Source organism: Nelumbo nucifera, chromosome 3 (genome assembly GCF_055504915.1).
Source record: "Nelumbo nucifera cultivar China Antique chromosome 3, China Antique-T2T, whole genome shotgun sequence".
Taxonomy (NCBI): Eukaryota; Viridiplantae; Streptophyta; class Magnoliopsida; order Proteales; family Nelumbonaceae; genus Nelumbo; species Nelumbo nucifera.
In genome coordinates, this window is record NC_142651.1 from 3,140,488 (window position 1) to 3,155,176 (window position 14,689).

The 14,689-nt window shown below is 38.0% G+C and overlaps 1 protein-coding gene across 1 annotated transcript; it reads right to left on the reverse strand.

The window, feature by feature from the left end:
- Positions 1-4,823: 4,823 nt before the first annotated feature.
- On the reverse strand, positions 4,824-7,628 carry LOC104592816 (omega-hydroxypalmitate O-feruloyl transferase-like). The gene is made up of 3 exons (XM_010252318.3): positions 7,360-7,628; positions 6,735-7,208; positions 4,824-6,245 (listed from the first exon to the last, which is right to left on the reverse strand). The coding sequence occupies exons 2-3, from the start codon at positions 7,173-7,175 to the stop codon at positions 5,388-5,390; spliced, it is 1,299 nt and encodes a 432-aa protein (XP_010250620.1). The 5' UTR covers positions 7,176-7,208; positions 7,360-7,628; the 3' UTR covers positions 4,824-5,387.
- Between the last annotated feature and the right edge of the window lie 7,061 nt (positions 7,629-14,689).

Sequence of the window (14,689 nt, forward strand, 5' to 3'; positions counted from 1 at the left end):
AGTTAAGATGCTTTTGCAATGATTTCAACCCAAAAATAAAACAGGATGATTAAATAGACAATTTACTCATTAATTCTATATTTCTACCAAAAAAACTCATTAATTCTAGATATTTTAAATGAAAATGAAGCCATTACGTATTTAAAGAGATCAAATCCTAAAGCAAAGATTTCATGCTCCTGTGTATAGATTCAAATCCTAAAGCTGTAATTTAAAATAGCAACATGCATGATGCATGATTTTTACACACAATTCAAATAGACGAAACTCTTTTTTTAGAAAACTATAGCTAGGTACCCTATATTCTATGGGTAAGTGACATTATAGGTCTCAACTTTTAAGTGTGACAATCAAATACCCTAAATTTTTAAATTCATTTTATACGATCCTGATAATAAATTTGTTAATTGTTGTTGCACTAAAGGTTAAAAAAGTCATTACGTATCAGTCCATATCAATTAATATATATCGTATCGAGCCCTTCCCGATACGTCCCTACAAGGGTTGTATCGGGTCAGGACCTGGTTCAGAGGGTAGCCGAGATTTAAACCGGCCCCTCTGAACCAAAATTGAAAAAAAAAAGGACCGATACAGACCAACAGTATTGATACTTTGAACCTTGGTTGCACTTGATAGTTGAGGTCCTTAAGTATCATTATCCCCAAAGTAAAAGGGTATTTATCTGTAATTTTCCTTTTTTTTCTGCCTTGGTTTTTTCATGATGGACATGTTAGGAGTGGTTCTAGTGTTTAAATATAGATTTCCTCTAATTCCTTGTATTTTGTGTTTTAGTGGGTTCAAAACCGATACATATCATATGATCTGCATTGATATATTACATTATTTTGAACCTTGCATTTAACTTATTTTTGGAATTTTCAATATATAATATTTCTCAAAGCAAATTAAAGTTCCACTAAACCAATTGTCAACTTAGTTTTTTTGTTCATATTTGAATGAGTTATATTGGGAAGAGGCCTGCGTCCAAACTTCCATTGTGCAAATTAAGGATTATGTATGGTTTAATCAGGATGTGTTGGTTCTCCTTAGGGATGGCAATAAGGCAGGTTTGGGGAGGTTTTTGTAAATTTTAGACCTTATCCATCTCCCAACTCATACCTATCCCAAAATTCATAGCTAGTTGGATTTTGAGAATCCAAACCCGTATCTAATTTCTTATTATATATAAATAATAAATAAGTAAAATAACATGAATAAACAACAAAATTTTCAATTAATTGATTAAGACATGTAAAATATATAAACTATCAATTATCCTATACATAAAATTCATATGGTCTCCAACAATATGCACATTCGGGAGGGTCCAAAATTCATCCTTCAAACAAAAAGAAAATGCCCCATGGGAGCGGATACCCACCAGATAGAGTAGAAATTGCCATTCATAATTCTCCCAAGTCCTGAGCGGTTGATCCCTCAACCTAATTCTAAGCACAAGAAAAAGTAAACCAATTCTTATCGCAAGGTGAATTAGTTCTATCTTAGACATACATATTTTTCCGTATAATGAGTAGGATAGGTTTATTTGGAAGGGGATGGCTAATATTGGGAAGTTTTTAAGTAATTTTATCTTTTGAAATAGAAGTTGGTTAATGTTCAGTTGGATAGAAGAATTTTAAATTCGAAAAGGAAAGTTTGGAAACTTAAAATTCCTTCCAAGTTTAAATTACTTATGTATAGCAAGTCATTAGGAGGCTTATTTTTGCTAAAAGTGACTTAATTCAATTAGGCATTGGCATTAAAAAAAAGACTTAATTCAATTAGGTATAAATGTGGATGACATTTGTCTTTTGTGTAAGTCATTAGGAGGCTTATTTTTGCTAAAAGTGACTTAATTCAATTAGGCATTGGCATTAAAAAAAAGACTTAATTCAATTAGGTATAAATGTGGATGACATTTGTCTTTTGTGTAAGTCATTAGGAGGCTTATTTTTGCTAAAAGTGACTTAATTCAATTAGGCATTGGCATTAAAAAAAAGACTTAATTCAATTAGGTATAAATGTGGATGACATTTGTCTTTTGTGTAAGTCATTAGGAGGCTTATTTTTGCTAAAAGTGACTTAATTCAATTAGGTATTGGCATTAAAAAACAAGACTTAATTCAATTAGGTATAAATGTGGATGACATTTGTCTTTTGTGTAAGTCATTAGGAGGCTTATTTTTGCTAAAAGTGACTTAATTCAATTAGGTATTGGCATAAAAAGACTGAATTCAATTAGGCATAAATGTGGATGACATATGTCCTTTGTGCAATAATGCTCAAGAATCTGTATTGTATTTGTTTTTCTATTGCCATTTTACTAGGTTTGTTCTTTTTGATAGCCCTTGGAGTATGAGTCATTTCTCGGTATTCCTCTTTAGTAGACTTCATTTTAGAGATTGTTAATTCTTTGGCCTTTTCGTGTTCTTCTGATGATGTTTTGGAAAGGTAAACCATTGCTTGGTATTTTGTTTAAAAAGCTCGTAATGACTATATATTTAATAATGCCAATAGATCAACTACTTGAGTTTTGAATTCAATTAGCAGAATGCTGTTTTACCAAAAAAAAAAAAAAAAAAAAAGAATAGCAGAATGCTTAAGTTAAGGAGCAACTTGTCAAATGGTATAATTCAAGATTCTGATGGAAATTTTATTTCCTTAAAGATTAGTTGATTTGGGTCAATGTATGACCATTCAATGTGATGGGGTATTGCTAATTTCAGGTAGGATTGTTTATGGGATTTGTGTTATTTATTGTAACAATAATTTTATTACGAACGCAGGTGCGAGGTACATTTAAGGATCATGTGGTGGTTGAATTAAGAGCAATTTAGAAGGTTCTTCTTCTTGTAAAGGATAATCAATGGGCATCCATTCTAATCTTATTTGTTTTAATGTAAAGATTATTGTGTAGGCTCTCAATTCACATTCATGTGTTTTGGCTTGGAAACATAATTTTTAGATAGATCAAATTTTGTATGCCTAAAATGGATTTAGGCTCGATTTTGTATAAATATATTCTAAGGAATTGTAATATAGCTGCTCACACCCTAGCTCAGAAAGCTAAGTGTTTTGTGAGAGAGTGTATTTGGTGGGGCAGCCCTCTGGTTTGTAGTAAATAGTTTGTAAATTCCTTTTCTTAGTATAGTGTTATTTTATATATAAAAAAAATCAGTTGTATAAAATTGACTTAGAACTGAACCAATTATTTATCCAGATAATCAGATCTAATATGATTAATTAGGCCTACTGACATCTATAACTAGCAACGATAATAACAACTTAAAAACTAATTCACTTTTTGATAATATAACCTTATTAATATTGACAGTAAATAGAAAACCTTTTTATTAATCATATGATCAATTCAGAAATGGAATGGAAATTAAAATCTTTCAGAAACTGAATCGGAATGATCAATTTTTATAGTCTGTTCGGTTCAAACAGTAATGAGAATGAGAATTAGAATCAGCAGGAATAGGATTTCATTTCCAAGGGAGGGGTAGGGAATGGCCATTCCCTCAAATGAGAGAATGTCATTTCAAAAAGATGGGAATGGGATTCCGACTCTGCCCAGAAGCCAACCAAACAGTTGGAATCAGAATGGGCCATTCCAATTCCGATTCTAATTCTAGACCCCTATTTAATTTCGTTAACCAAGTAGAACCTTATTTCAATTCCCATTTTAATACAAATTTTGATTCCCATTCAATTCCAATTCAAAAATTGGACCCTAAAATTCTAGAACAGTAAGAAATGAGTATAAGGCAGCTGCAAGCAATGTCTTCAAAAACCGGATCAGATTGGACAGTTGGACCGGAAAATCAGGAACTGGTCAGGTGACCGGTTCCATTTTACCCTAAAATCGTTATTTGGCCAAAAATCATTGATTTAGTCACTGAATCACTGACCTGGGCAGTCAAACCATCGAACTGTTCGACCCAAAAATGGTTTTGACCATTTTTTGGATTTAAAAAAAAAATTAATTTTTTCTTTTTTTGTCAGAATGAATCATCCATTCAGACCAGATGGTTAGACCGTTAGACCCAGAAACTGGACCCAGAACGGTTCCCTATCCGGCCCGGTTTTAAAAACCTTGGCTGCTGCGAGACTAGAATGTCAAAACCAATATACACCAAGGAAAGAGCTTGGGGCATGTTGCATTGGGTCTCTTCGATAAGGATAACATAAAAGGGTGGAGATGGTCAGAGCGACAGACCGAGTCCGGATCTGCTACCCACAGGCTACTCTACAGGTGTGCATCGATCTCACGTACTATCCCATCATGACGACTCAAGCTGTCTCTTAATTAAAAGGATATTGATTATCAATTGTCACTACTCTCCTTTACCCCCACACTCATGCTTTAAAACATCTCAAGCTGCTTTCTCTCAAGTCCCAACAGCCAAACTCGAAATGGGGCACCAAAGAATGGATGGAGACAAAGTTCTCCAAAAGCGAACATGAATACGATACGAGTCATAGTTGAGCATTTACTTTTAGACCCTATCCACAATGAAGGAACTAGAATGAATTAATGGAGCCTCAAAATCAAGTCATTTACGCAGATCAACTAACCATTAAATAATGTTCGGTTGGTAAAGACTAAAGAACTGTGTTGGATCCTGCGTCTTAAAATTAAATTCCACCGGTTGAACTTACATTTTCATGGGTTGGTCAGTACTGAAAACGAGGAGCATGTGAGCCGCTATTATCTTGTTTTCTGGTGATGGAGACATATAACCACTGCTACTTAAATGGCTTCTACTTTATCCCAAAAAAGGTAATTTCATTAGTTTCTATGTCATGCACAATATATCTTTGAATGATCACTTAATTGGAACTTGGAAGATGCACATTGAAGTTAATTAAAACTTGACATCTTCTACCAAATAGTAGCAATGTAGATGGAATGGAACAATATACAATATATATAGGTCTGAAAATACCGGGTTTTCAAATTTCTATACATCATAATTAAGCTTGCCTAGACAATAGAAATTAAATCACACAATAAGATCTAAACAGGACCCAATAGACCTTTTGTTAAGCTATCACCAAGAGAGATAAAACAAGAAAAAGGAAACCTGGATTTGATTTGAACTTGGGCAGCTTTTCTTTTGTCTGATTAATTCCCTTGGTGAAGTTCAGCTCAATTTGCCTGATCCTGACTTGAACTTCTCTGGAAAACCTTCTGATAATTCTGTTTTAACATAACTGGCGCATGAAGTAGTGCATTTGAGCCTTGGTAATTCTCCTTTGTTCTGCCCAGAACATTTAATCTAACACAATTTGTTTTTTTTTTCCCTCTTGCAATACAGAAAACCCAGAAAGAATTGTCAAGCAATATAATAATGCTGTGAGTGCAAACTCAATTTTTGTTTCTATATTTGCATAAGTTCTTCAAAGACCTTCATGGCAGAAGCTGGCAAACCCAAAAGAACATTTATGCTTTTCCTCTCCTTCCCATGAGACAGGAACAAGATCACCTCCTTCTCAGGAAGAGAAACGGGCCCAGATAGAAGAGGTTCGCCCCACCCAAAATCTGTAATGTGGAAAGATAACCTAGACCAGGTAGTGATCAGAAGTGTTGCAGCCAGAGAAGGCCTAGCTCTTGTTACTTCAAAATAGTCTATGGCTGATCTCATGTACCCATCAGTAACCATCTTAACAGCCTTCTGAACTAGCTCAACCGTAAATGAAAGAGGGTTCTCTAGCAGCTGACCTGCACTGCATAGAGAATTTGTTAATACAATCCCGTTTCCAAAGTAGCCTTTTGGCAGTGGAGGATTGAATTTAGACCGTCCATCAACAGCAAAGAGGAGCTTTGTCTGTTGATCCGGTTGTAACCTTAGAGATTTAGTTCGAGCCCGCCACACAAATGCAGAGAGGACTTCAAATGTAGTACACTTCTCAAGAACCCCATCCTTCATAGCTTTCAACTTCAGTTGCTCAAGCTTATCAGGATCAAAACAGAACGACCTGTACAACATTTCTTCTTGGTAGAGCTCTGCAGTGTTGGATACATCATTTATCTCTGAGAATTCGTCGTGGGAGAATGCCATCTTTGGTGGACATCGGGCTTTCAGTATGCTTCTGTCTAGAACTGGTGGAACTGTTAGCGGCAGCCCTCTGGCAGTTTCACCCCATGAATTCACAAACTCCATAGCACCGAGTCCGTCAAACATACAGTGGTTCATGCATAGACCAAGAACAAATCCTCCACACTTGAACTTTGTTACCTGGAAGACAAAGATAGAACTCTAATTAAGGCCCTTCCAGCTTTGCAGTGTAAGAAAAGGAAATCGTTCTTTTTCTTTATTTTTAATTTAATTAAAATGCATGGCTTATCAGGGAACAGAGAACTTCAAAAGAAGGGTGCGTGAATAGTATTTGCAGTTTGTATATGAAGGTTTAGGCTTTTTAACTCACGTAAACTGATTTTAGGATAAAAACGTGGCCAGAAATCCAGAATTTGACAAAGGTTCACTTCTGAAGAAATGGGGAGAGATACTCGGATACTACATAACCTTAAAATCAATTTCTGAAGAGATTACTTAAAAACAGAGAAGGGAAAGATTATATAACGTGAATAAGAATATATTGTCCTTTTTCTTTTAACCAGAATCGTTCAACTTGGCTAATTTTGCAAACTACAGAACACAGCTAAAAATGCATCCAAAAGAAAAAGAAAAACTGTGTGAAAATTCTAGTGCACAAAGCATACCGACCTGAGCCACCAGAGGAGGCATCTCTAGTATGTTCTTTGCTCCAGGGATGTCATAAACCAGCTTACCAAGGGTCACTGGATCAGGTTTTGTGATGTCTCCAATTTCTCCCAGTGTACAATTTGCCTCAGCCTCAACTAAAACAGCACCATCCCCTGTGCAATCCACAATAAGCTTTCCCTCTGAGCTGAACGTGAGCCTTCCAGCAAGTGGATAGTAATGAACAAGAACCTTTGCCAAGGCTTCCCTGATGATCTCTCCAGCTTGCTTATTTCCCTTCCCATCTGACTTGAAACAGTAAACGGTTCGAACAATCACTGCAATGTTCTGGTCTAGATTTGAAAGGAAGTACAGTCCCCTCTTTGTCTCCTCCGCAGGAGGAACAAGGGTTGGTTCTCCTTGCTTGACACTAAGTTCAATGGCAATTCCGTTGGAGTTCACCATTGCAACAGACTCGCCTAGCTTCACAACTTAAACCTGGAAGCACAGCAAAGCATCCATATAGAGAGAAAGCAAAAGCAGAGGAAAGAAAGTTAATGTATATTTACTGCATTCAAATGCAAAGTTCTTATCTATTACAAAGCAAACAAGATTTACAGCACCGAAAAGAGGGTTGTCACAAAAATACCTGTAGAGAGTGCACTGAATCCTGTAATATCAATTGCAGTCTTGCAGAGGCAGAAATGGGTATGGTATGTTCTTCATGGAAGGTCCGAGTGGAGCTTTATATAGAAAGAGCAGGGACAGAACTTGGTCAAATGGTTTTAACTTTTTTTCCATGAAAATGAAAACAAACAAGTGTTGACAGATGATAAGTTAGGGTGCAGAGAGAGAGAGAGGGGCGGTTCCCCTTTGTCTGGGGCAGTGGAGTTGTTTCGTCCGAACATTTTGCTTACGTCGTATGGGTGGGGGGTTGGCTACTGACCATGGAACCAAACATCAACAGTCAGGGAGAGAGTGGGGGTTTGGTTGGTGGGGTTGGCATCCGAATTTTGTTTAATTGTTCTTTTGGGTATCTCAACTATCAAATTAGGAATATTTGCTTCTCTAGTCGTCTTATTCTTATATAAATCGACGACATTAAAATATTTATACGCCGTATTCAAGATATCGCTTTGTTATGATGCTGCCACCCTTTATCCCCTCGGCCGGTAGGCCCACCTGGTGGTCCAATAAGCAGGCGACCTCTCTTGTCTCTCGACTCGTCTTGATCACACACTGGTTGATTGGTTGGTTGGTAAGAATCCCTACTGATTGTAATGGAAGCTTGGGATCAAATGCCGCTGCACCAAGGTTGGAGGATGAATTACCCTTTGTGCAGCCCCATGGAGCAAAAGAAAAATTAGAAGACTTACTTTGAATACATGATTATTCTTGGGAAATAGGGTCATTGTAATTTTGGAGGAGAAGCTCTAAGTCGCATTTGAAGACACTGTATTTAAAACATTATTTGCCCCCATTCAGTTTTACTGAGTTTGTTGTTTGGATAGGTAAATCCATTTACAAAATACAACAGAGCCTTGGGCGAAAATCTGCAACTAGCAAAGTTGAAGAAATCTTATGTGAGACTGTATCAGACCGGACTGTGAGAGAGAGAGAGTGGATTTCGAATATGTGTATTTTTGAAGTCTTATTCATGCTCCTTAAATAGTTTATGAAGATGTATGAAATTGTGACTATTTAAAAAGTATTAATTGTTAACTTTGAATCGTGACCATTGATCTCATCAACAAACAGCATCGCACCAAAATCAAAGCCGCCCTTCGTGAGTCAAACGGGTGCGAGCAAAGTGTGCCTCTAAAGCACCGCACACAACGTACACGCGCGTGTTGCATGGTATCAAACTTCTATACTCTCCTCTACTATTTCTAAAGAGTGCAAAACAACTTCTATTAAAATATTGAAAACAAAATTTATAATTTTTCAATGTGGGACAAATTCAAAACTGAATTTTATAAGAAAAAAACTAATCTTCCAAACAAGTGTACAGGTACAATTTCTCATATAATTGACCAATTAAATCCATTAAATTTAATCTCTTATGAGATTAAAATCCAACACTGGTTAGTTGGTTGATTGGTAAGAATCCCTGTGATTGTAATGGAGGCTTGGGATCAAATGCCGCTGCACCAGGGTTGGAGGATGAATTACCCTTTGTGCAGCCCCATGGAGCAAAAGAAAAACTAGAAGACTTACCTTGATTACATGAATACACCCATAAGCGAGCCAGAGGTGTACTGTGTGAACACAACAAATTATATACACTCTCCCTCTCTGCTCAAGATGATGACGCCTGGCTATTATTAGCATAACATCACATGGTGGCTGAATTAGTCGGATTTTGGTTGTTTGATTCAAGTGAGGGTGCGCAAAGATGGGAATGGATCGGATCCAGTTGTATTGTTTCACGTTTCTTATATATTTCATGGCAATGTTTTAAAAACCAATTCAAACCAGAATCACTTAGACCACCGTTAATTCGACCATTCAGTTTGAATGAATAATATGTTGTAATTTAAAATTTTTTTTAAAAAAATACAATTAAAATTAAAAGGTCAAAACTCATTGTCTGGGTAGAATGGGTCTACAGTTCGAATGCCCAGGTCAACAGGCAAAATAGAATCAATTACCTAAGTCAACCCTCCGATTTGACAAAAGATTAGGTCAGGGTGAAATGAATCAGTTGCCTGGACAATTTTCAGGCCAAACGGTGTGACCATATGGATCAACAATAATTCGAAAACCATGCTTCAGGGTCTCCTTAGATAACAGGTTTGGATTACTTAACCCTGAACTGGGAAAGAAGTTAAGACCCCAATCCATCCCAAGTTTTGAAATATATAATAAAAAAAAAGTAAAAACACTGGATGTGTTTTCTGCATGTCCATCTTCCGTTTAAAAAGTAGGCATTTGGCATCTGAGCATTTCACAAGCCATTTCTGCCGATGTCATACATGCCACATTTGCAATTAAACAGAATTGATAAAAAAAACGGCAAATAATAGCCTTATTTCCAAAAAAAAAAACATTTTTACAATAATTAGCTTTAGGATTCGGGAAAATAGGGGTTTCTTGAAAGTTATTATTATTTTTTTTTAATCTCCTAGGCGAGCCTAAATCATACTAGTGATATGATACATTGAATTTTGAAATGGACCGACCCATCACCAATGGTCCAATATTACGGATTGGAGCAGCAACTTTTTTTTGGAGTTTACTGTTCAGTCCACCGTAGAGTTTGGGGAAGGTGCTAGCTTGGAAGTGATGTCAATTCACGGACGAGTATGGGTGTTATAGGTATAAGTGTTTATAATTTTGAATTATTGTAAATCTGCAGTTTAATTCAGAATATGTGGAGTGCAGTCCTTATCTCCCCTTTTTTTCCTTGTTCTCAGTGGTGGTACCTGGTCATGTTACGTGTACAGGGGAGCTGATCAAATGTTTCCAATGGTGTTTGGAAGCGTGGGTGTTTATTGAGACCGATTTTCAAGAAAAAATGGTCATGCTTTCAAGACCCGTTTTTCACACCAAAAAAAAAAATGCTTTAGTGTTCCAGCCACATACGCAGTGAGCAATAACACTATGTTGTTTGGTAAGGTGATTTTCATCACTGTTTTTCATGTATGTGCTAACAGGTAAACATCACATAGGATACACATAATCACCAATCAGTCAACCGTTGGGAGAAACGATTCACTGATCCATGAAACGCCAAATTTGACGTTTCGTGCATCGGTGGGGTCCCAATTTTCAAGGCATGCCCGATTTTTTAATAATCGGCTGAACCAAACAATGAGATACATGGGCATTTGTTGAAACGTCTAAGTGGATGCAACATAGCACTGTTTTTTTTTTTTTTTTTTTTTTTGAAAAACGGCCACGGTTCCAAACATCCCCTTCATCTAATATTCATGACCTGCCCATGTGCCACACATGCCTGGATAATGGATACCATTCCCCGTACAGGCATGATAAAACTTACAATGCAATGTTCTAAAAATCAACTCGGAACTGGAATCGCTTTGACCATTAGATTTTGGATCAGCAATTTGATCATCTGGTTTAAAATGGCTGGCCTGTTGCAATTTAAAAAATAATAACAAAAATGATCAAAAACCGTAGTTTGGATCAAACGTGTCAACAATCAATTGCTTGGGTCAATGGATCACTATCAAGTGGGAGGGTAATTCAAAATTTCAGGAATCTATTTTCTTCTTTTTTGTTTTAGTTGTCTTTTATCTCTTTCTCTCATCTTGCATGTAAGAAAAAGACTCTTATTCCTCCTTGATCGGGAAAAGGGTTAGATTGGAGTATATTAATAGGATTGTTCTCCTTACAGATAGGGACCCATAGAAGGAAAGTAATACATATCTTTATATGCATGTGAGGGGGTTAGGGGTGCTTTTCACAGGTACAATTTGTGAACTGAGCATATGGACTGTTTTATCTTGGGAACTGATTTGTTGCAAAATAACAGGGATAAACTTTGAGATAAATCATTAAACTCCTGTCCTATAAATACTATTTTTATGAAGCAGAAAAAACGGAGGAGAAATACTTGACGGAGAGTCAGCCCATTCACACCTCCAAAGCACTACACGATAATAATTAGCTAACACATAAGACTCAGTTTGGAAGCAGTGCAAATACAAATTTATAGAATACAAAACCTTATATTTTATATTATTTTATATGCACTTGTACTGTATATATTTACATTTGTATTCCTTCCAAACTGAGCCTAAAAAAACAAGATAGTAAGAACAGACTAATGTGTCGAAACTTATTCAAAGAGCAAAAGCTACATGCCATTTAGCACGCATCAACAAAAAATTAAAATTGCTGAAGATTGCTAGGGAAATGAAATTGTAGGGCTGCGCTTCATATCAATCACAGTCTAACAATCACCCACAAAGACAATCCGCTGAGATGTAGATTTAGCAGCAGCACTACTGACAGAAGAGCCAATTTAGGGGCATCTCAGCTTCAGCTTCAACTGCTTCGGCATCCAGACCAAGGCAAAGCACCACCATGGCACCGAGGAATCCATCCTGATCATCCTCATCCAAAGCAACACAAGCAGTACGCCCAACTCAATTTTTAAATACTCCATCAAATGTTACTTTAGCATCTCCATCCAATCTCCGGTCCAACGAACCTGCCCTACAAATACATTAACAATATCAAATTAATTAAAATAATTAGAAATGAGGCGGCGTTGGGAAACGGTGCAATTAAGTGTGAATGAAAATATGTAGAGTGTAAAATGGTTAGTATAAATAGCAAAGTTAGGTTAGTTTTGCACTAATAAATTAATCTTCTTATTAAACAGACTTTTAGTTGTAATGGATGTAAACATGAATTTCAATAAAGCATATGATTCTTTTTTTATCAAAAGCCCACTTGAATGTAAATTTACTTCTTTTTTATTGATGTAATTTTACATCTTAAGCTGCGTTTGGAAATTATGCAAATACGTAGAGTACAAAACGTTTCATATAAATTGCAAAACTGGGTTAGTTTTGCACTAACAAATTTACCTTCTTACCAAACAAACTTTTAACCGTAATCAATGCAAACATAAATTCCAATAAAGCATATGCTTTTTTTTTATCAAAAGACCACTTGAATGTAAACTTACTTCTTTTCTATTGATGTACTTTTACATCTTATTATCAATGTAAATATGCATTGGTCAGTCATTTGTCAATGCATAAATGTGATGTTGCCAAACATATGCAAAAGTGAACCAAAGTGTAAATTTACTCTGAACCGGGATTTACACTCCATTTGCATCATTTCCAAACGCAGTCTTATTATCAATATAAATATGCATTGGTCTATCATTTGTCAATGCATAAATGTAATGTTGCCAAACACAAGCAAAAGTGAACCAAAGTGCAAATTTATTCTGAACTAGGATTTGCACTCCATTTGCATTGTTTCCAAACACAGCCTGAGTTACAAATTGATGAGGGCGGGTTTGGCCCTCCAATGGCATCGTGACACATGACATCTTAGACAACTAGATGACACATAGACACCACCTAAGTAATGACTTGGAGTCCTAGATCGCAGTTTCTCTTCACCCCAACCTGGCGACCTCGACCACAACTCAGGTCGGCTAAAAGCACCTCGTCTAGGGCCGACCTGTACCACCTCGTCACTGGCCAAAGTGACCTCAACGCGAGGAGCGACCTCCCTCGAGGGCATACCGGCCTAACTGAGGTCTAGGTGGCGACCTGCGAGACATACTCACCGACAAATTCGGCATGCGTATCCCGACACTCCCACGTTTCTCGGAAGTTGGCCCACGTACCGAACATTCCATAGGATGGTTAATGTGCATAGCGGTTACCTCCAAGGATTTCGGACCAGTAAGGCACGACATCCTGGAAATCGCCGGGTTAGCCACCCCGGGTCCTCCTGACACTGTTTCCTTGCAGGTCTCTTCGAAAAGCTACCCATCTCGACACCCGAGCAGCCTCCTAATTCAATCCAGTCAATTCGGCATCTAAGCCTTCATCCAGTAGAAATACTCCAGCTCGACCTCTGAGTCATTAACCACAAAGAAGTACCCAGAACAACAAGGTGCTGCCAAAAAACCCTTCATCAATTGGCGTTGTTTGTAGGAAACGCTACAAGAAGCTAAGTTCTCACCTTATAAAAAGCTAAGTCTTCATCTTTTAGAAAACTAAGATCTCAACTTTTAAAAATATAAGTTCTCACTCTCCAATTTCCATTTTTTAGCAGCACCAACATCCGGAACGAATATCAATTAGTAGGGGGCAAGAACATCTATGATGAACCTTGAGAACTCCCCTATGGCAATCAGACAAGTTCAGGCCGAACCCAGCATTCCTAGTGCCTCAGATAGATACCCTGCTACCGCATGTGAACACCCCTCTCCCCGTGGTGGAGTCATCAACGATTCCCGCCAAGATTGAAGCGCGACAGTTCTATGAGATGAAACATAAATTTCCATATTTGAGCATGGGAGAAGCTCGATGTAGACAGCAGCAGAACGACCTCAACTCATCCTCAACAGCAATCAGCCAGAGCGAGGCCTCACTAGCCCTATGTCGGGAGGTTGCCTCTGCAAGTCGAGCCCTTCGTAGGTCCCGCGGTAGACAACAGCTAGCGGACTGCATGGACATCCTTGTAGGTCGAGCCATCCAAGGCTCCCGTGCGAACTGTCAACCTAGAGTCAGTAGTGCTGCCCCTACAGGTCGAACTCCCAGTGGCTTCTTGTAGGAATGGATGACTGACGTCACTACGAGGCTGATGCAGTGCAACCGTGGCCCCAAACTGCCGACTCACACCGACAACGACATTAAGTATCAACAGCCCTCACAAGAGGAGGGGCAGAACATGTACTTTGTGGTCTCGCAAGCACTCCCCTTGGAAGATAATCCCATAGGATGACGTAGAAACAGACATATGAGAAATTACTATAGAATGACTACCCGCTTAGGCGGAAAGGTCAGGCCGCACGTCAACTAAATAATATTATGGAGAGTGCACTATGAGTCGCTCACAGAGCCTAAGGGCTAAGGTGCCGAGAAAATAAAGACCTCAGCACCACATGGGACCTAGTCGCCTCTTCGGCATGGGCAAAGATCAAGGATAAGGAGAGTGGACCACAAGTCACTCCCAGAGCCTAAAGGCTAAGGTGTCGAGCTGATGAAAGACCTTGGCGCCGCATAAGACCTAGCCGCCTCTTTTGCATGGGCGAAAAAAAAAGTAGTTCGCATCCAGCACGAGAAAGAGAACAAAGGAGAGACTAGTTCGCTCTCAATACCATGACGGATGCAAACTTGGTCAATCTCTTCACTTCGGTTTCAGGCTCCGCGTCAAAATCGATGGTTACTCTTTTAAGAACCAATTCAAGTAACACTGCGTCGAAGTCTACCTAGGTGGAGCGACCTGATAAAAAAATCACATGGTTAGAACCCTTT